Here is a 20,800-nt window from a genome sequence, read left to right as displayed (position 1 = left end):
GTCCCTCCTCTCACTAAGAAAGCAGCTTCCGAATGAATCTAAAATGGCTGCTGTCCAGGAGCTGGGAGGGTCTGGGAGGGAGGGTCTGCTGCTGATTGGCTGGAATGTGTCTGCAGACTGTGAGATACAGGGTCAAAGTTTACTCAATGATGACGAATCGAACATCGCATATGTTCGCCCGCCGTTGCGAACGCGAACAAGCTATGTTCGCCGGGAACTATTCGCCGGCGAACAATTCGAGACATCACTAATTAGGGGTTAATAAGCGTAGGTAGGTGGTGGCGACGTTGGGGGGGCAGATTAGGGGGTAATAAATATAATATAGGTATTGGCGATGTTAGGGACAGCAGATTAGGGGTTCATAGGGATAATATAGGTGCCGGCGGTGTCCGGAGCGACAGATTAGGGGTTAATAATAAAATGCAGGTGTCAGCGATAGCGGGGGCGGCAGATTAGGGGTTAATAAGTGTAAGATTAGGGGTGTTTAGACTCAGGGGTTAATGTTAGGGTGTTAGGTGTAGACTTAGAAAGTGTTTCCCCATAGGAAACAATGGGGCTGCGTTAGGAGCTGAACGCTGCTTTTTTGCAGGTGTTAGGTTTTTTACTTTAGGGTGTGCTGGAAAAAACAGCAGCGTTAGCACCGCAGGTCTTTACCGACTAAACTCTAAATCTAGACGTATGAGTTTCTAGAGGTTCAAGTGCAACACTCCAAGTCCAGGGACCCCGGAGATAACCAGGGACAGGGCTCCATATAATGAAAAACATAGCACAATTGCTGGATTCAAACACGCAACACTAGCCACATGGGCAACTGGGCGACCCACCAGACTACACCGGCAAGCATAACAAGCACCTTAGTTGGAGAGCCAAAGATCCTCACAGGATCAGCCTCCCGGAGATCCCTGTACCACACCAGGAAAAACATAGACAACCCCACAACTCCTGCTTAGAAGTGGACCAGAGGCAGTTGCCGGAGAAAAAAGGAGAGTAACCCAACCCCTGCGCTCCATCTTATGAGAGAGTGCAATATACGTAAAAAAGGACATTTATGCTTACCTGATAAATTTGTTTCTTTTACGATACGATGAGTCCACGGATTTCATCCTTACTTATGGGATTACGCCTCCTGGTCAGCAGGAGGAGGCAAAGAGCACAAAAGCAGAGCTGTATAAATAGCTCCTCCCTTCCCTCCCCCTCCAGTCATTCGACCGAAGGTAGGAAGAGAAAGGAAAAGCCAAGGTGCAGAGGTGTCTGAAGTTTAACAAAAATTTAAAGACCAGTCATACAAAAACAGGGCGGGCCGTGGACTCATCGTATCGTAAAAGAAACAAATTTATCAGGTAAGCATAAATTTCCTCTTCTTTTACAAGATACGATGAGTCCACGGATTTCATCCTTACTTATGGGATACAATACCAAAGCAATAGGACACGGATGAAAGGGAGGGACAAGACAGGGAACCTAAACGGAAGGCACCAATGCTTGAAGAACTTTTCTCCCCAAAACAGCCTCGGATGAAGCAAAAGTATAAAATTTGAAAAATTTGGAAAACGTGTGAGAAGACCAAGCTGCAGCTTTGCAAAACTGTTCAACAGAAGCATCATTTTTGAATGCCCATGAGGAAGCCACAGCCCTAGTAGAATGAGCCGTAATACAAACAGGAGGCTGCTGTCCAGCAGTCTCATATGCCAACCGGATAATACTCTTCAGCCAAAATGAAAGAGAGGTAGCCGTAGCTTTCTGACCCCTACGCTTCCCAGAAAAACAACAAACAGTGAAGAAGATTGACAAAATTCCTCAGTGGCCTGTAAGTAAAACTTCAAGGCACGGACCACGTCCAAAGTATGTAATAGTCGCTTCTTCTTAGAGGAAGGATTAGGACACAAGGAAAAAAAATAACTATTTCCTGATCAATGTCTTTATTTGAGACCACCTTAGGAAGAAAACCAGGTTTGGTACGTAACACCACCTTATCCAAATGAAAAATAAGATAAGGAGAATCACATAGTAATGCCGAAAGCTCAGAAATTCTGCGAGCAGAAGAAATAGTAACCAAAAACACAACTTTCCCAGAAAATAACTTAATATCTATGGAAAGCATAGGTTCAAACGGAACCCCTTGAAGACCTTTTAAGAACTAAATTCAAACTCCAAGGAGGAGCAATTGGTCTAAACACAGGCCTGAGTCAAGTCAGAACCTGACAAAAGGATTGAACATCTCGAACAGCTGCCAGACGTTTGTGTAACAAAATAGACAAAGCAGAAATCTGTCCCTTTAAGGAACTGGCTGACAACCCTTTCTCCAATCTCGGAAAAAGACAAAATTCTGGGAATCCTAATCCTACTCCTCGAGTAGCCCTTGGATTCATCCCAATAAAAGCATCCATACCAAATCCTACGATAGATGTTCAAGTCGCAAGCTCAACGAGCCGGAATCAAGGTCTCTATTACCGGATCAGAGAACCCACGCTCGGAAAAAAGTAAGCGTCCAAGTTCCATTCAAACAGCTTCAAAAAAAGCTAGATTCGGATGAAGGAAGGGACCCCGAGTAAAAGGACCCCCTTAACGGGAGACTCCAAGGCGGTAGAGACGCTCTCACTATCAGACTCACATACCAAATACTGTAAGGCGATGCCGTTGCAATGAATATCACCGACACCCTCTCCTGTTTGAGTCAGGCAAGAACCCGAGGAAGAAGTGCAAATGGAGGAAACAGGTATGCTAGATTTAAGTTCCAAAGACCCGCAGGATCGTCTAGTACTTCCGCCTGAAAGTCCCTGGATCTCGACCCTTATCTTGGAAGTTTGGCATTCCTTCAAGATGCCACCGGAACCAACTCCGGCTGTCCCCACTCGGGATCAGTCTGAAAACACCTCCGGATGGAGTTCCCACGTCCCCGGATTGAACGTCTGCTTGCTCAAAACAATCCGTCTCCCAATTGACTACTCCCGGTATAAGGATCACTGACAGGCAACAAAAATTGGTCTCCACCCATTGATCGTGTTGAATACCTCTGTCATCGCTAGGGAACGTCTTGCTCCAACCTGATGAGTGATGTAAATCACAGAAGTCATATTGTCCGACTGAAACCTGATAAACCTGGCCGTAGCTAACTGAGGCTAGGCCAGAAAAGAATTGAGAATCATTCTCAGTTCTAGAATGTTTGAAGGGAGAACTGACTCTGGCTGAAACCAAAGTCCCTGAGCCTTCATGGAGTTCCAACAGCTCCCCCCCTAGAAGGCTGGTGTCTATTGTCACAATTTCCCAAGCCGGCCTGCGAAGGCAGGTACTCTGGGCCAGATGAACCAGAGACAGTCACCACTGAAGAGAATCCCTTGTCTCCTGGATAAGAGTTCACAGAGGAGACAGATCCGTAAATCCCCGTTTCCGTCGCCTGAGCATGTTAAACTGTAGAGGTCAGAGATGGAACCGAGCAAAAGAGGGATGATATCTATTGTCGCCACCATCAGCCCAAATACTTCCATACATTGAGCCAGCGAAGGCCGAAGAATGGACTGAAGGACACGACAGGTATGTAACAACTTAGTTTTCCTGACCCTTGTCAGAAATATTTTTAACGGCAGGGAATACATATATGGTTCCCAGAAAGATTACCCTTCCAGATTTATCATCCACCCATGAGGACACAGGAAGAATAACACCAGGTATGGGATCTGGCTTGGTGAAAGGATGGTGCTTGAATTAAAAAGACGGTCAGAGACGGCACCACACCAATGCTCTGCGGGCAAAGAACCGCCAGAAGAGATCCCAGCACCTTTGAAAAAATCTTTAGAGCAGTGCCCAGGCCAAGAGTTAACGCCATGCACTGAAAGAGTTTGCTAAAAACGCAAACCTATAGAAATTTATAATAGTCCCTGAGAAAAAGGAACTTGTAGGCATGCAAGGACCACTGTGGTCATGAACTGACCTTCTGGAATCAGTGGTAGCATGGAACGTACCGTTTCCATCTTGAGAGACGGAACACTTAGAATTTATTTTAGACTGTTAAAGTCCAAGATCGGTACAAAGGTCCCCTCCTTTCTGGGAACCACAGACAGGTTAGAGAAACAACCCTGACCCTGTTCCGTTACCGGAACGGGAACGATCACTCCCCTGACAGAGAGATCCTCTACGCAAAGTAAGAAAAACCTCTCTTTTCATCTGGACTACAGAGAATCTTGAAGGCAGAAACCTGCCAATAGGGGAAAAAGTCTCAGATTTCAACTTGTACCCCTGGGACACTAGGAATATTTCTAAAACCCAGGGATCCTGAACATCCCGCACCCAAGTCTGAACAAGAAGGGATAGTCTATCCTTCATGCTGACGTATATCCAATGTCAGGCTTCTTGGAGAGCTTGGGGTTCCAAGAAGGGTTGGGCCTTCGTGCAGGCTCAGGTTGTTCCTGCGTAACGAAGGAAGGGGAAGCAATTCCTTTGTTATTCCGAAAAGATGAAAATTAGGCTGTCACCCTTTAAGTTCAATCTTCTTATCCTACGGGAAAAGATGCCTTTACCTCCCGAGATATCAGAGATGATCTCCTTCGGAGCAAGTCCGAACAAAGTCTGTAAAGATAGTCTTAGCAGGCACATCCGTGGACCAAGGCTTTAGCCCTAAAGTCCTGTGGGCTAGGCCCGAACTCTTAGGTGCCAGCCTAAGCCCTGCAATAAGCGTCTGTAATAACAGCATTAGCAAGTTTCATAGTCACTATCTTTTCATGTATCCCCTCCAAGGGAGCGACTGACTGAAGAGACTCAATTAGATAGCCGTGACGGTAATTTAATCGCCCATAAGGGTCTCAAAGCGCTGCTAATAGCAGTGACCACTGAATTCGAACCCGCAACCCTGGGTTGCTACATAATTAAGTACTAGTGTCTGCTAAGCTACCTATCCGGCTACTTTCAAGTATGTGAGTTATTTATACCATCCTAAGTCACAAAGGATGTCATAACAAAAAACAGATGGATTTTTTTTTAATTTTTTTTAATCGTACTGTCTCCTTAAATTGTAAGAGAGCATCTTATTTCTGTCAGGTAGAACCAGACCAATATCAACCTTGTTGTAACCAGACATTGATAAGGACCTGAAAGCAATGCCGAAGCAAGGAATTGCAGAGCACCGCCTGTGGGCTAGCAATAATAGCGGACACTATAGGTAGAAAAATACAGAAAGTATTGACCAGTGACACCAGACTTCTAATAGTCACATTAGAAGGAAAATAGAAGAGAAAAGTCAACAAAAGTAAATGTGTCGCTGTCTATTTAAATTTTAAAAGTGCAATATTTTTCCTTTTTAAGAATTTGCAATAAAAAGGGCCAAAACAGAAGAAACAACCTTGCTAGTTTCTCAATACCCCTCAGTAGAATGCCCCTTTAAGTAGTATGAACCTTCAACCGGGGCCCCACCGCAACACAAAGACTGTATAAGGATCTTTAGTGCGTGTTAAACAGACTACATTTGCGTGTCAAATATGGGAAAACATCTCCATGGATCCTTGTCAAAATGATCCATAACGAGAGGGAAAACAGGGTATACTCCATAATGACATAAAGCAGCTCCTGGTGGGTATGTAGTGACTATGGAACCGCCGGGAGATGAGTAAAAGTGTGGGCTTAATGTAAAAGACTTCAAGTAAGTGTTCGCTGCAGGACCGCCCTTCGTGGGTGTACATAGAATGCACTATGCAGTCATCTCCTGGTCGGTATGTAGATCTTTATTGAACCGCCGGGAGAGGATCAACAGCGTGAGCCCAAAGCAAAAGTATCACAACAGATAACTGCCAGGCAGCAAGAAAGTCTTATAAGGATCTTTAGTGCGTGGTGTAACTAGATCCATTGACCCGCCGGGACCACAAAAAAGGCACGCAATTGTAAGGAACGCCTCCAAGTACCGCCCTTCGTGGGCGTAGCATGTAACCATTTCCCGGTCAGCATTTTGTTTTCTGTAACCGCCGGGAGATGTATAAAGCGCATAATAAAATGAAATAAGGCGCTAACAGTCCCCAAAACAGGCATAGGAAATAACATTACCTATTAGACACCTCCCGGTCGGCATTGTTTTCTGTAACCGCCGGGAGAGGTATCGCAACAGTCCCCAAAAAACAGGCATAGGAAATAACATTAGACATCTCCTGGTCGGCATTGTTTTCTGTAACCGCCGGGAGAAGTGATAACAGCCCAAAACATTTTATGTCACAAACAACATACTGTGCTATACCAAGTGTGGGTGCCCTTATTATGAAACAAAGGGAAAAAAATTGGCCCTGAGACAATTATCCCGTTTAGAGAAATACCCACAGAGTCCTCTCCCAGGCGGCATGTTCTTACTGTCTCTTAGTGAATGAAACCGCCGGGAGGTTAGATCTTCTTAAAAAGCCAATACATGTGCTGTCCAAAGTAGAAACATACCTGAGTGAAAAGCCCATCTCTTTCACTAAGGGCTTGTAATCACAATATGAGTGGCCACATTGTAGATCTTCTCTAGGGGCTTCTATCGGCCCAGAAATAAAAAATGGCACTTACCTCCCCATCTGCCGACAGCAAAGGCAGCTCCCAGGTGTGTGAAATCCTACTGCTCACATGGACCTGAGGACAACAAAGGAAAATACTGAGTAAGATCCCTCAGATTTTTCCCTGAATAGGGCAGCAACATTACATGGGAGGCGCAGTGAGAATTATGTCCCACCAGTTCCCATTGCTTCAAAGCCACCAAATGCTTCTCTTTTTACTGAAGAGAGTGATCTGGTCTAGGTTACACCCTAGCACAAAGCAGCACTCAAAGGCACCACTTAAAAAATAATAAACACTTGATTGAATAATCTTTACTAACACCTCACTTTGCCATCTCCTATCTTAATAACACAGGCAAAGAGAATGACTGGGGGGAGGGAAGGGAGGAGCTATTTATACAGCTCTGCTGTGGTGCTCTTTGCCTCCTCCTGCTGACCAGGAGGCGTAATCCCATAAGTAAGGAGGAAATCCGTGGACTCATCGTATCTTGTAAAAGAAAAAGGGGAGACGGACCTACCAGAACTTCCGGACTCAGATGACCAGACCACCCAAGATGGAAAAAAAACAAAAAAACAGTCCATGCAACCTCGAGGGGTACCTGCGGCTAGGCCACAAGAAAAACAGACACACGAAAATCGTCATCCAAACCGGTACCCCAACTGTCCATCGGTCATCCAGACCTCCAAACCCCTTTGGAATGGAGAACTTCGGTTCCCAGGCCAAAAACCTCCAGAACCCACGAGGAGTCATATACAGATCCCCACATAAGGAACAACAGAGGACCTATATAATCCTTCCGACACTCCGTTCACCAAGGACAAGGAGCAGGTTGACATATAAGAAACGAAAACACTCCCTCAAGTAATGGATAAACATAAAACGTACACTCCGAACAAAGTGAACGGCTCAACACCCAACAGGATAACCAGCACACCGGCACCACGTGGGTGACATGAACCCTAAAGAACAGCAGCTAGCGCCCGACCAGTACCTGCCTGTTAAAAGTAACTCCTGAACTGTGCAAGAAAAATTGAAGCCCTATAGGGATCGAAAAACATAAACTATAATCATAACAAAGTTCTGATATAGAAAACGTGCAGCTTCCAAGGAAGTTTGCATGCGACTACAAAATCACAAGTATCAGTTCCAGAGAAGAAATGTTCCCAAAATGGAAAATTATAGCAGAAATGAGCTTCCTAAAACAAACAAAATATATCCTAACCGGATTAAATAAAAGGAAGACAGCACTCGAGGAAAACGGCACACCAACCGGACCAGCCGATTAGAGGCCCAAGCTCAGAACTGGAACAGATACTTAAAATAAAATAAAAATGGAGATGTTAAAGAGAATGCCCATCCCCACATGTCTAATCCAGTTTGCCGTCTGGCACAGATGACCAAGGATCCCTCGGCCCAGTAGGGCTGGAATCCTCCAGCACCACCAAAACATGCCTTAGTAAAACACAAATACGTGCCAGTCTATAACGGAAGGCAAAATGTTCCCCCGCCGGGTCAATGGGCGACCCAGCTCCGAGGGTGGGGCCCCTTAAGCCTCAGAGGCCATCACTTCCCCAGAAGGTCTAACTGACTCAGGGGATCCCACGCCTGACGAAACCCGGTTAACAGAACACGGACAGTATCTCAAAAATACCTCACTAGGAAGATATAAATGTGCCAGCGCCATAGATATTGCTATGCTGAACCGTGCTGTTACCTCTGGAGGAAACAAGCCGCCTTCCGGAGGAGTAACGGCCATAGGGACACCTGCTTGCGTAGCAAAAGAAGGTTCTGGGGCACGCGCCTCACGGGACATGGAATCTTTAGGGATGGATAGCTCAACGCACTCTAAATTCCCTGATTCGGAGGAAGAGAGTACTCTAGAATGGCAATCGGAACGTAACTGATGGGCATGGATAACCCTGGCCATTTCATACTCTTCGCAAGACATATACTCTGAATATCCATCTCCAAAAAAATCAGAATCCTCCATAACTTGGAGATTGCAATTATGGACAAACGCTAATGGTACTTTACACCTCCAATGGCTGGGGCACTCACCACCTCCTGTGAACCAGGCAACTAACGATCAGACTCTCTCCGTTGCCACTCGGTCAAGGTGCGGAAATGGAATACAACGTGACCACACCCGGTCACGAGGTGCATCGTGTCAGCCAAAAAAACACGCAAGTCCCTAGGACCGTGCAAACTGATGAAATAAGGCCGTTATGTCTGAATAGCCATGAGCCCAAGTATCACTACACAACAGCAGACAAAATCACATAACAAACATGATTAAAGAGCCCCCTGTTCAATAACCTCCCTCAGGAGATATTAACCCATGATTCCATAAGATAAAGGAGTCCCACTGGGACCCTGACTTCTTTCGTTAACATTACATTTACATATCGAAATAAAACGAAACGATCTTACCGGAATCTACGCCGTGGAACAGGAACACGGCCCTTCAAGTGTGAAAGATAGTAGCTTCGCTTCTGACATGGACTTGAGTAGATAAAGGCAGGCAGCAAAACTCGTCAACGCTGTTAATATGAGTCGGGATGGTTTCGCAGAAAGACTCTCCCTGCATCTCCGGACTCTAACTTTCACCCATGCTCTCACTGAAAGGCTGACAGGATTACTTAAAACTCCAGTCCCATTTCAAAGAGTACTACCCTCCATGAGAGACTATCTTCAATCTCCTGACACTTCTCTGCCAACCTCCTGAGACGAAAGGCAAAGAATGACTGGTGGATGAGGGAAGTGGGGAAGGTATTTAAGCCTTTGACTGGGGTTTCTGCCTCCTCCTGGTGGCCAGGTTCTGAATTCCCAAAAGTAATGAATGCAGCTGTGGACTCTTCCCGTTTAAGAAGAAAAAGGGTTTTCTGTAAATTGTAATGGCAGTGCTATGGAAAGTGCGGTACCGCTAAATATTTTGCGTTATTTACACACCGGGTTTAGCGCACAACTTGTAATCTTGGTGATTATATGGTGTATAAAGTTCCACTATAATGCAGAATGATGCAATGAATCAATCCTTTAGTAATGGAGTTTGTTATATTGCAGTGTAATAGTAACCAAAAAAATATTTCTATAAGAAATTATGACAGTTTGACTATGCCAGTGTAATTTTTGATGACTGTACCTAAATTGCCTCTCACACAAGGTGTAATAATCCCATCTTCCTTTCATTACTTTTTTTATATCCTTTCAATCCCATTGGCACTTCCTAGTTACTAAATTAAATGATGTTTCCCCTTACTCACTTTCATTTCCTCTCATCTTGCCCAACATTCTCCTTGCATTTTGGTACACAGTCAATTCCTTCTCACCTCCTTGCTCCTTCTCTTCATGGTCTATAAATACATGATCCAATAGAAATCCAGCAAGCTCAGCCTGGAGAGGAGGTTCAGGACGATACACAAGAATTTGCAGATGAGATTGATTTCCACGACCCATGTGACCTCCAAATATTACAAGAAGATCACTTAGGAGTATAAAAGCCTGCAAATGGATTGCAGCATTAAAACAACAGCAGAAGTGTAGAGAAAAACAAAATTTATGCTTACCTGATAAATGTTTTTCTTTCTGGGCATGGAGAGTCCACAACTTAATTCCAATTACTAGTGGGATATTCAACTCCTGGCCAGCAGGAGGGGGCAAAGAGCACCCCAGCAGAGCTGTTAAGTGTAACTTCCCTTACCCATAATCTCCAGTCATTCAGCTAAAGGAAAATGGAAAGAGAAGAAACACAAGGGTATAGAGGTGCCTGAAGTTTACTCAAAAAAATTACAGAATTAAAATTGAAAAAGGGCGGGGTTGTGGATTCTACATGCCCGGAAAGAAAGAAATTTATCAGGTAAGCATACATTTTTTTTCTTTCCTATGGCATGGAGAGTCCATAACTTCATTCCAATTATTAGTGGGAACCAATACCCAAGCTAGAGGACACAGAATGAATAGTAACAAGGCAGGTGGACCTAAACAGAACGCACCACAGCTTAAAGAACCTTTCTCCCAAAAGAAGCCTCAGCCGAAGCAAATGTATCAAATTTGTAGAATTTGGAAAAAGTATGCAAAGAGGACCACGTTGCCGCCTTTCAAATCTGCTCCACAGAAGCTTCATTTTTGAAAGCCCAGGAAGAGGAAACAGCCCTAGTGGAATGAGCTGTAATTCTCTCAGGAGGCTGCTGTCCAGTTGTCTCATAAGCTAAACGTATAATACTTCTTAACCAGAGGGAAAGGGTAGTAGAAGTGGCCTTCTGACCGTTACGCTTTCCAGAGAAGACAACAAACAGGGCAGAAGATATCCGAAAATATTTGGTTGCTTGAAGGTAACATTTTAGAGCATGCACAACATCCAGGTAATGCAAAAGACATTCCTTATGGGACCAACAAAATTAGGACAAAAAGAAGGAACAAAAATTTCCTGTTTAATGTTTCGATCCGACACAACCTTAGGGAGAAAACCCAACTTAGTACGAAGGACCGCCTTATCTGCATGAAAAACAAGGTACAGGGAAATCACACTGCAGAGCCGAAAGCTCAGAAACTCTGCGAGCGGAAGAAATAGCAAGAAGAAACAAAACCTTCCACAATAACAATTTTATATCAACAACATGCATCGACTCAAGCAGAGCCTGCTGCAAAACTTTAAGAATGAGGTTAAGGCTCCAAGGAGGAGCAAAAGGTTTAAACACAGGCCTGATTCTGATCAAGGCCTGATTCTGATCAAGGAAGCTTGAACATCTGCCAGATGTTTGTGCAAAAGAATAGACAAAGCAGAAATCTGAACGTTCAGAGTACTGACTGACAAACCTTTCTCCAGGCCATCCTTAAGAAAAGATAAAATGCGGAGAATCCTCACCCGGCTCCAGGAGAAACCCTTAGATTTGCACCAATAAAGATATTTACGCCATACCTTATGGTAAATCTTGCGAGTAACAGGTTTACGAGCCTGAAGCATGGTATCAATGACTGCCTCAGATAAAACACGTCTAGTCAAAACTAGTTCAATCTCCAAGCAGTCAGCTTCAAAGAATCCAGATTTGGATGGAGAAATGGACCTTGAAGTAGAAGGTCCTTCATCAGAGGTAACCTCCAAGGTGGAAGAGACGACATCTTCACCAGATCCGCAAACCAGATCCTGCGAGGCCATGCAGGAGCTATTAGAATTACAGATGCTCTCTCCTGTTTGATACAAGCAATGACTTGTGAAAGGAGAGCAAATGGAGGAAACAGGTATGCCAGAGAGAAGATCCAAGGAACCGCTAGAGCCTCTATCAGAGCGGCCTGAGGATCTCTTAACCTTGAACTATACTTTGGGAGCTTGGCGTTTTGACAAAACGCCATTAGATCCAACTCCGGAACCCCGCACATCAGGGTTATCTTTGAGAACACTTCCGGATGGAGAGCCCACTCCCCGGGATGAAAAGTCTGATTCCTCAGAAAATCCGCCTCCCAGTTGTCCACCACTGGAATGTGGATTTCAAATAGGAGACAATCGTTAGCTTCTGCGCACTGCAGAATGCGAGTCACCTCCTTCATAGCTCCAGTTCCTCCCTGGTGGTTGATGTAAGCCACTGAGGTGATGTTGTCTGACTGGAATCTGATAAACCAGACTAAATATAATTGAGGCCAAGCTGTCAAGGCATTGAAGATTGCTCTCAACTCCAAGATGTTTATGGAAAGAGAAGACCCAGACTGCTCTCCAGCCTAACAGGCTGGTGTCCGTAGTTACAATCAACCAGGAAAGTCTCAGGAAGCAAGTGCCCTGAGACAGATGTTCCTGTGAAATCTACCACAAGTCTCTTGTTAGGGGATCCAGATCTATCCTCTACGAGAGATTTAAATAGTCTCTGTTCCATTGACTGAGCATGCATAGTTGCAGAGGTCTCAGATGGAACCGAGCAAAATGAATGATGTCCATGGAAGCAACCATCAGACCAATCACCTCCATGCATTGAGCCACTGATGGACGAATAGCAATAGACTGGAGAGAAAAGCACAAAGCAAGAAGTTTGGATTTTCTGACATCCGTCAGGAAAATCTTCATGGATAGGGAATCTATGATTTTCTCTAAGAAACACACCCTTGTAGCTGCAACGAGGGAACATTTTTCCAGATTCACTTTCCATCCGTGGAAACGTAGAAAAGATAATATCTCTGTATGAGATTTTGCTAGTTGAAAAGATGACGCCTGAACCAAGATGTCTTCTAGGTAAGGCGCCACTGCAATTCCCTGGGATCTGACCACTGCCAAAAGATCCCCTAGAACCTTTGTAAATATTCTGGGAGCCATGGCAAGACCAAATGGAAGTGCAACAAACTGGAAATGCTTGTTCAGAAAGGAAAACCTTAGAAACTAATGATGATCCCTGTGATTGGGAATATGTAGATACGCGTCCTTTAGGTCTATGGTCGTCATGAACTGATCTTCCTGAACTAATAGAAGAATGGAACAAATAGTTTCCATCTTGAAGGACTGGACCCTGAGAAATTTGTTGAGGCACTTTTGGTCTAGAATGGGACGGAAAGTTCCCTCCTTTTTGGGAACTACAAATAGACTTGAATAGAATCCTTGTCCCTGTTCCTCTACAGAAACTGGAACAATTACTTCCAGGGAGGATAGGTCCTCTAAGCAGCTTAAGAAGGTTTTCCTCTTTACTTGGTTTGTGGATAGGCTTGACAGGAGAAATCTGCCCCTTGGAGGGCAAGACTTGAATCCTATTCTGTAACCCTGGGATACAATGTCCACAGCCCAAGGATCTGGGACATTGCGTATCCAAGATTGCTGAAAAAGAGTAAGCCTGCCCCCCCCCTCTTAACCCCTTAATGATCGGACCATTTTTCAATTTTCTTACCCTTAATGACAATGGCTATTTTTACATTTCTGAAGTGTTTGTGTTTAGCTGTAATTTTCCTCTTACTCATTTACTGTACCCAGACATATTATATACAGTTTTTCTCGCCATTAAATGGACTTTCTAAAGATACCATTATTTTCATCATATAATATAATTTACTAAAAAAAAAAAAAAGATAAAATATGAGGAAAAAATTGAAAAAAACACACTTTTTCTAACTTTGACCCCCAAAATCTGTTACACATCTACAATCACCAAAAAACACCCATGCTAAATAGTTTCTAAATTTTGTCCTGAGTTTAGAAATACCCAATGTTTACACATTCTTTGCTTTTTTGCAATTTATGGGGCAATAAATACAAGTAGCACTTTGCTATTTTCAAACCACTTTTTTTCAAAATTAGCGCTAGTTACATTAGAACCCTGATATCTGTCAGGAATACCTGAATATCCCTTGACATGTATATATATTTTTTTAGAAGACAACCCAAAGTATTGATCTAGGCCCATTTTGGTATATTTCATGCCACAATTTCACCGCCAAATGCGATAAAAAAAAAAAAAAGTTCACTTTTTCACAAATTTTGTCACAAACTTTAGGTTTCCCACTGAAATTATTTACAAACAGCTTCTGCAATTATGGCACAAATGGCTGTAAATGCTTCTCTGGGATCCCCTTTTTTCAGAAATAACAGACCTATATGGCTTTGGGGTTGCTTTTTGGTAATTAGAAGGCCGCTAAATGCCGCTGCGCACCACACGTGTTTTATGCCCAGGAGTGAAGGGGTTAATTAGGGAGCTTGTAGGGTTAATTTTAGCTTTAGTGTAGTGTAGTAGACAACCCCAAGTATTGGTCTAGGCCCATTTTGGTATATTTTATGCTACCATTTCACCGCCAAATGCGAGCAAATAAAAAAAACTTTAAATTTTTCACAATTTTAGGTTTCTCACTGAAATAATTTACAAACAGCTTGTGCTATTATGGCAGAAATGGTTGTAAAAACTTCTCTGGGATCCCCTTTGTTCAGAAATAGCAGACTTATATGGCTTTGGCGTTGCTTTTTGGTAATTAGAAGGCCGCTAAATGCTGCTGCGCACCACAAGTGAATTATGCCCATCAGTGAAGGGGTTAAATTAGGTAGCTTGTAGGGAGCTTGCAGGGTTAATTTTAGAGATCAGCCTCCCACCTGACACATCCCACCCCCTGATCCCTCCCAAACAGCTCTCTTCCCTCCCTCACCCCACAATTGTTACCGCCATCTTAAGTACTGGCAGAAAGTCTGCCAGTACTAAATAAAAGAGGTTTTTTTTTTTTTTTTTAAATAAAAATAATAAAATATTTTAGCTGTGATGGACCCCTGCCTTAGCCTCAACCTCCCTGATCCCCCCCTCCAGCTCTCTAACCCTCTCCCCTACCTAATTACCGCCATCTTGGGTACTGGCAGCTGTCTGCCAGTACCCAGCTTGGCCCCGAAAAACAAAGTATTTTTTTATTTTATTTTTAACTTAACTCTTTCTGTAGTGTAGCAGCCCCCCCACAATACCCCCACCCCCCTCCCCCTCCCAGATCCATTTATATTTGAATTCTTTTTTTTTACCTTTCTATCCCTTTCTGCCCTCATTGGTGTCAGTGTGGCTAATGTGTGCGCGTGCACGTGTACATGCACTCGCGACTCGTGCACACACCAGTGCACGCGCACTATGTGCACGTGCCTCGTGCACGCGCGCTCCCTCCCACCCGGACAACGGCACCATCGCTACCGGTGCAGAGAGGGCCACAGAGTGGCTCTTTCTGCATCGGAGGCTTGTAAAGGGGTATTGCAGGATGCCTCCATATTGAGGCATCACTGCAATACCCTCAGAGCTGCTGGAAGCGATTGTGATCGCTTCCAGCACTCTGTTAGACAACTGACATACCAGGTACTTCCATTGTCATTAACTGTTAGTTTTTGCATGACGTACCTGGAAAGTCAGTTGTCATTAAGGGGTTAATACAAAATTGGATCGGGCGGACCCTTCATGCTGATTTAGAATCAGTGGAAGTCCTCTTGTTTTGATTCCCCTTATTCCAAGGCTGACTGGACCTCCAAGAAGTCTTGGATTGCTCTGGTTTGGAAGAAGAGCAAGAAGACTTCTGTCCCTTAAAGTTACGAAATGAGCGAAAATTAGAATTCTGGCGACCCTTAGGCCTATTCTTCTTGTCCTGAGGTAGGAAAGATCCCTTCCACCCTTAATTTTAGAATTGATTTCCGCCAGATCAGGACCAAATAAAGTGTTACCTTTATAAGGTAAAGACAAAAGCTTGGCTTTTGAAGTTACATCAGCCGACCAGGATTTTAACCACAGTGCTATGCGAGCTAGAACAGTGAAGCTAGACATCTTAGCTCCCAGTCTAATTACCTGCATGTTAGCATCACAGCTGAAGGTATTGGCCAATTTAAGAAATTTGATCCTATCCTGGATCTTCTCTATCGTAGTCTCTTCTGATATCGGATCAGACAAGGCATCGCACCAATAAGATGCCGCTCCCACAACCGTAGCAATACTTGCCACAGATTGCCACTGTAATCCTTGATGAATGTACATCTTTTATAAGTAAGCCTCTAGCTTCTTAGCATGGGATCCTTAAAAGAACAACTATCCTCTATACGAATGGCAGTTTTTTTAATAGCTAAAATATAATTTATGCTTACCTGATAAATTCATTTCTCCTGTAGTGTAGTCAGTCCACGGGTCATCCATTACTTATGGGATTATAACTCCTCCCTAACAGGAAGTGCAAGAGGATCACCCAAGCAGAGCTGCTATATAGCTCCTCCCCTCTACGTCATATCCAGTCATTCGACCGAAACCATACGAGAAAGGAGAAACTATAGGGTGCAGTGGTGACTGGAGTTTAATTAAAATTTAGACCTGCCGTAAAAACAGGGCGGGCCGTGGACTGACTACACTACAGGAGAAATGAATTTATCAGGTAAGCATAAATTATATTTTCTCCTGTTAAGTGTAGTCAGTCCACGGGTCATCCATTACTTATGGGATACTAATACCAAAGCTAAAAGTACACGGATGACGGGAGGGACAAGGCAGGATCTTTACACGGAAGGAACCACTGCCTGTAGAACCTTTCTCCCAAAAACAGCCTCCGAAGAAGAAAAAGTGTCAAATTTGTAAAATTTTGAAAAAGTGTGAAGTGAAGACCAAGTTGCAGCCTTGCAAATCTGTTCAACAGAGGCCTCATTCTTAAAGGCCCAAGTGGAAGCCACAGCTCTAGTAGAATGAGCTGTAATCCTTTCAGGAGGCTGCTGTCCAGCAGTCTCATAGGCTAAACGTATTATGCTACGAAGCCAAAAAGAGAGAGAGGTAGCCAAAGCTTTCTGACCTCTCCTCTGTCCAGAATAAACGACAAACAGGGAAGAAGTTTGACGAAAATCTTTAGTTGCCTGCAAATAAAATTTCAGGGCACGGACGACGTGCAAAAGTCGTTCCTTCTTTGAAGAAGGGTTAGGGCACAATGATGGAACAACAATCTCTTGATTGATATTCTTGTTAGTGACTACCTTAGGTAAGAACCCAGGTTTAGTACGCAGAACTACCTTGTCTGAATGAAAAATCAGATAAGGAGAATCACAATGTAAGGCCGATAACTCAGAGACTCTTCGAGCCGAGGAAATAGCCATTAAAAACAGAACTTTCCAAGATAACAGCTTGATATCGATGGAATGAAGGGGTTCAAACGGAACCCCTTGCAGAACGTTAAGAACTAGGTTTAAGCTCCACGGCGGAGCAACAGTCTTAAACACAGGCTTAATCCTAGCCAAAGCCTGACAAAAGGCCTGAACGTCTGGAACTTCTGCCAGACGTTTGTGTAAAAGGATAGACAGAGCTGAAATCTGTCCCTTTAACGAACTAGCAGATAAACCCTTTTCTAAACCCTCTTGTAGAAAAGACAATATCCTAGGAATCCTAACCTTACTCCATGAGTAACTCTTGGATTCGCACCAATATAAATATTTACGCCATATTTTATGGTAAATTTTCCTGGTAACAGGTTTCCTAGCCTGTATTAAGGTATCAATCACTGATTCCGAGAATCCACGCTTTGATAGAATCAAGCGTTCAATCTCCATGCAGTCAGCCTCAGAGAAATTAGATTTGGATGTTTGAAAGGACCCTGAATCAGAAGGTCCTGTCTCAGAGGCAGAGACCATGGTGGACAGGACGACATGTCCACTAGATCTGCATACCAGGTCCTGTGTGGCCACGCAGGCGCTATTAGAATCACCAATGCTCTCTCCTGTTTGATCCTGGCAATCAATCGAGGAAGCATTGGGAAAGGTGGAAACACATAAGCCATGTTGAAGACCCAAGGGGCTGTCAGAGCATCTATCAGCACCGCTCCCGGGTCCCTGGACCTGGATCCGTAACAAGGAAGCTTGGCGTTCTGGCGAGACGCCATGAGATCCAGATCTGGTTTGCCCCAATGATGAAGCAGTTGGGCAAACACCTCCGGATGAAGTTCCCACTCCCCCGGATGAAAAGTCTGGCGACTTACAAAATCCGCCTCCCAGTTCTCCACGCCTGGGATGTAGATCGCTGACAGGTGGCAAGAGTGATACTCTGCCCAGCGAATTATCTTTGAGACTTCCATCATCGCTAGGGAACTCCTTGTTCCTCCTTGATGGTTGATGTAAGCCACAGTCGTGATGTTGTCCGACTGAAACCTGATGAACCTCAGAGTTGCTAACTGAGGCCAAGCCAGAAGAGCATTGAAAATTGCTCTTAATTCCAGAATGTTTATTGGAAGGAGTCTCTCCTCCTGAGTCCATGATCCCTGAGCCTTCAGGGAATTCCAGACTGCGCCCCAACCTAGAAGGCTGGCGTCTGTTGTTACAATCGTCCAATCTGGCCTGCAGAAGGGCATCCCCTTGGACAGATGTGGCCGAGAAAGCCACCATAGAAGAGAATCTCTGGTCTCTTGATCCAGATTTAGCAGAGGGGACAAATCTGAGTAATCCCCATTCCACTGACTTAGCATGCACAATTGCAGCGGTCTGAGATGCAGGCGCGCAAATGGTACTATGTCCATTGCCGCTACCATTAAGCCGATTACCTCCATGCACTGAGCCACTGACGGGTGTTGAATGGAATGAAGGCCACGGCAAGCATTTAGAAGTTTTGATAACCTGTCCTCCGTCAGGTAAATTTTCATTTCTACAGAATCTATAAGAGTCCCTAGAAAGGGAACTCTTGTGAGTGGCACTAGAGAACTCTTTTCTACGTTCACCTTCCACCCATGCGACCTTAGAAATGCCAGAACTAACTCTGTATGAGACTTGGCAGTTTGAAAACTTGATGCTTGTATCAGAATGTCGTCTAGGTACGGAGCTACCGCTATGCCTCGAAGGGAGCCCAGAACCGCCAGAAGGGAGCCCAGAACCTTTGTAAAGATTCTTGGAGCCGTAGCTAACCCGAAAGGAAGAGCTACAAACTGGTAATGCCTGTTTAGGAAGGCAAATCTTAGATACCGGTAATGATCCTTGTGAATCGGTATGTGAAGGTAGGCATCCTTTAAATCCACTGTGGTCATGTACTGACCCTCTTGGATCATGGGTAAGATGGTTCGAATAGTTTCCATTTTGAACGATGGAACTCTTAGGAATTTGTTTAGGATCTTTAAGTCCAAGATTGGTCTGAAGGTTCCCTCTTTTTTGGGGACCACAAACAGATTTGAATAGAATCCTTGCCCGTGTTCCGACCGCGGAACTGGGTGGATCACTCCCATTAGTAAGAGGTCTTGTACACATCGTAGAAACGCCTCTTTCTTTATCTGGTTTGCTGATAACCTTGAAAGATGAAATCTCCCTTGTGGAGGAGAAGCTTTGAAATCCAGAAGATATCCCTGAGATATGATTTCCAACGCCCAGGGATCCTGGACATCTCTTGCCCAAGCCTGGGCAAAGAGAGAAAGTCTGCCCCCCACTATATCCGTTTCCGGATCGGGGGCCCTCACTTCATGCTGTCTTAGGGGCAGCAGCAGGTTTTCTGGCCTGCTTGCCCTTGTTCCAGGACTGGTTAGGTTTCCAGCCCTTTCTGAAACGAGCAACAGTTCCTTCCTGTCTTGGAGCAGAGGAAGTTGATGCTGCTCCTGCCTTGAAATTACGAAAGACACGAAAATTAGACTGTTTAGCCTTTGGTTTGGCCCTGTCTTGAGGCAGGGCATGGCCCTTACCTCCAGTAATGTCAGCGATAATTTCTTTCAAGCCGGGCCCGAATAATGTCTGCCCTTTGAAAGGAATATTAAGCAATTTAGATTTAGAAGTCACATCAGCTGACCAGGATTTAAGCCACAGCGCTCTGCGCGCTTGAATGGCGAATCCGGAGTTCTTAGCCGTAAGTTTGGTTAAGTGTACTACGGCATCAGAAATAAATGAATTAGCTAGCTTAAGGGCTTTAAACTTGTTTATAATCTCATCCAATGGAGCTGTGCTAAGGGTCTCTTCCAGAGACTCAAACCAGAATGCCGCCGCAGCAGTGACAGGCGCGATGCATGCAAGGGGTTGTAATATAAAACCTTGCTGAACAAACATTTTCTTAAGGTAACCCTCTAACTTTTTATCCATTGGATCTGAAAAAGCACAGCTATCCTCCACCGGGATAGTGGTGCGCTTAGCCAAAGTAGAAACTGCTCCCTCCACCTTAGGGACCGTCTGCCATAGGTCCCGTGTGGCGGCGTCTATTGGAAACATTTTTCTAAATATAGGAGGGGGTGAAAAGGGCACACCGGGTCTATCCCACTCCTTGTTAACAATTTCTGTAAGCCTTTTAGGTATAGGAAAAACGTCAGTACACGTCGGTACCGCAAAATATTTATCCAGCCTACATACTTTCTCTGGAATTGCAACCGTGTTACAATCATTCAGAGCCGCTAATACCTCCCCTAGTAATACACGGAGGTTCTCAATCTTAAATTTAAAATTTGAAATCTCTGAATCCAGTTTACTTGGATCAGATCCGTCACCCACAGAATGAAGCTCTCCGTCCTCATGTTCTGCAAATTGTGACGCAGTATCAGACATGGCTCTACTATTATCAGCGCACTCTGTTCTTACCCCAGAGTGATCGCGTTTACCTCTTAATTCTGGCAATTTAGATAGTACTTCAGTCATAACATTAGCCATGTCTTGCAAAGTGATTTGTAAGGGCCGCCCTGATGTACTTGGCGCCACAATATCACGCACCTCCTGAGCGGGAGGCAAAGGTACTGACACGTGAGGAGAGTTAGTCGGCATAACTTCCCCCTCGTTGTCTGGTGATATTTTCTTAACATATAAAGTTTTACTTTTATTCAAAGTAGCATCTATACATTGAGTGCACAAATTTCTATTGGGCTCCACATTGGCCTTTAAACATAGTGAACAAACAGATTC

At 44.4% G+C, this 20,800-nt stretch overlaps 1 protein-coding gene across 1 annotated transcript in view; it reads right to left on the bottom strand.

Moving 5' to 3' along the window:
* STAG3 (stromal antigen 3) overlaps positions 1-20,800 on the bottom strand; it is a 1,295,475-nt gene that overhangs the window by 248,475 nt on the left and 1,026,200 nt on the right. Inside the window, exon 22 of the mRNA XM_053719478.1 lies at positions 9,820-10,008. Within this exon, the coding sequence (XP_053575453.1) occupies positions 9,820-10,008 (189 nt within the window). The remainder of the gene's footprint in view (positions 1-9,819; positions 10,009-20,800) is intronic.

Source organism: Bombina bombina, chromosome 6 (assembly GCF_027579735.1).
Source record: "Bombina bombina isolate aBomBom1 chromosome 6, aBomBom1.pri, whole genome shotgun sequence".
NCBI lineage: Eukaryota > Metazoa > Chordata > Amphibia > Anura > Bombinatoridae > Bombina > Bombina bombina.
Note: the sequence above shows the minus strand (reverse complement) of the source record. Positions and strands in the feature narration are given on the sequence as shown.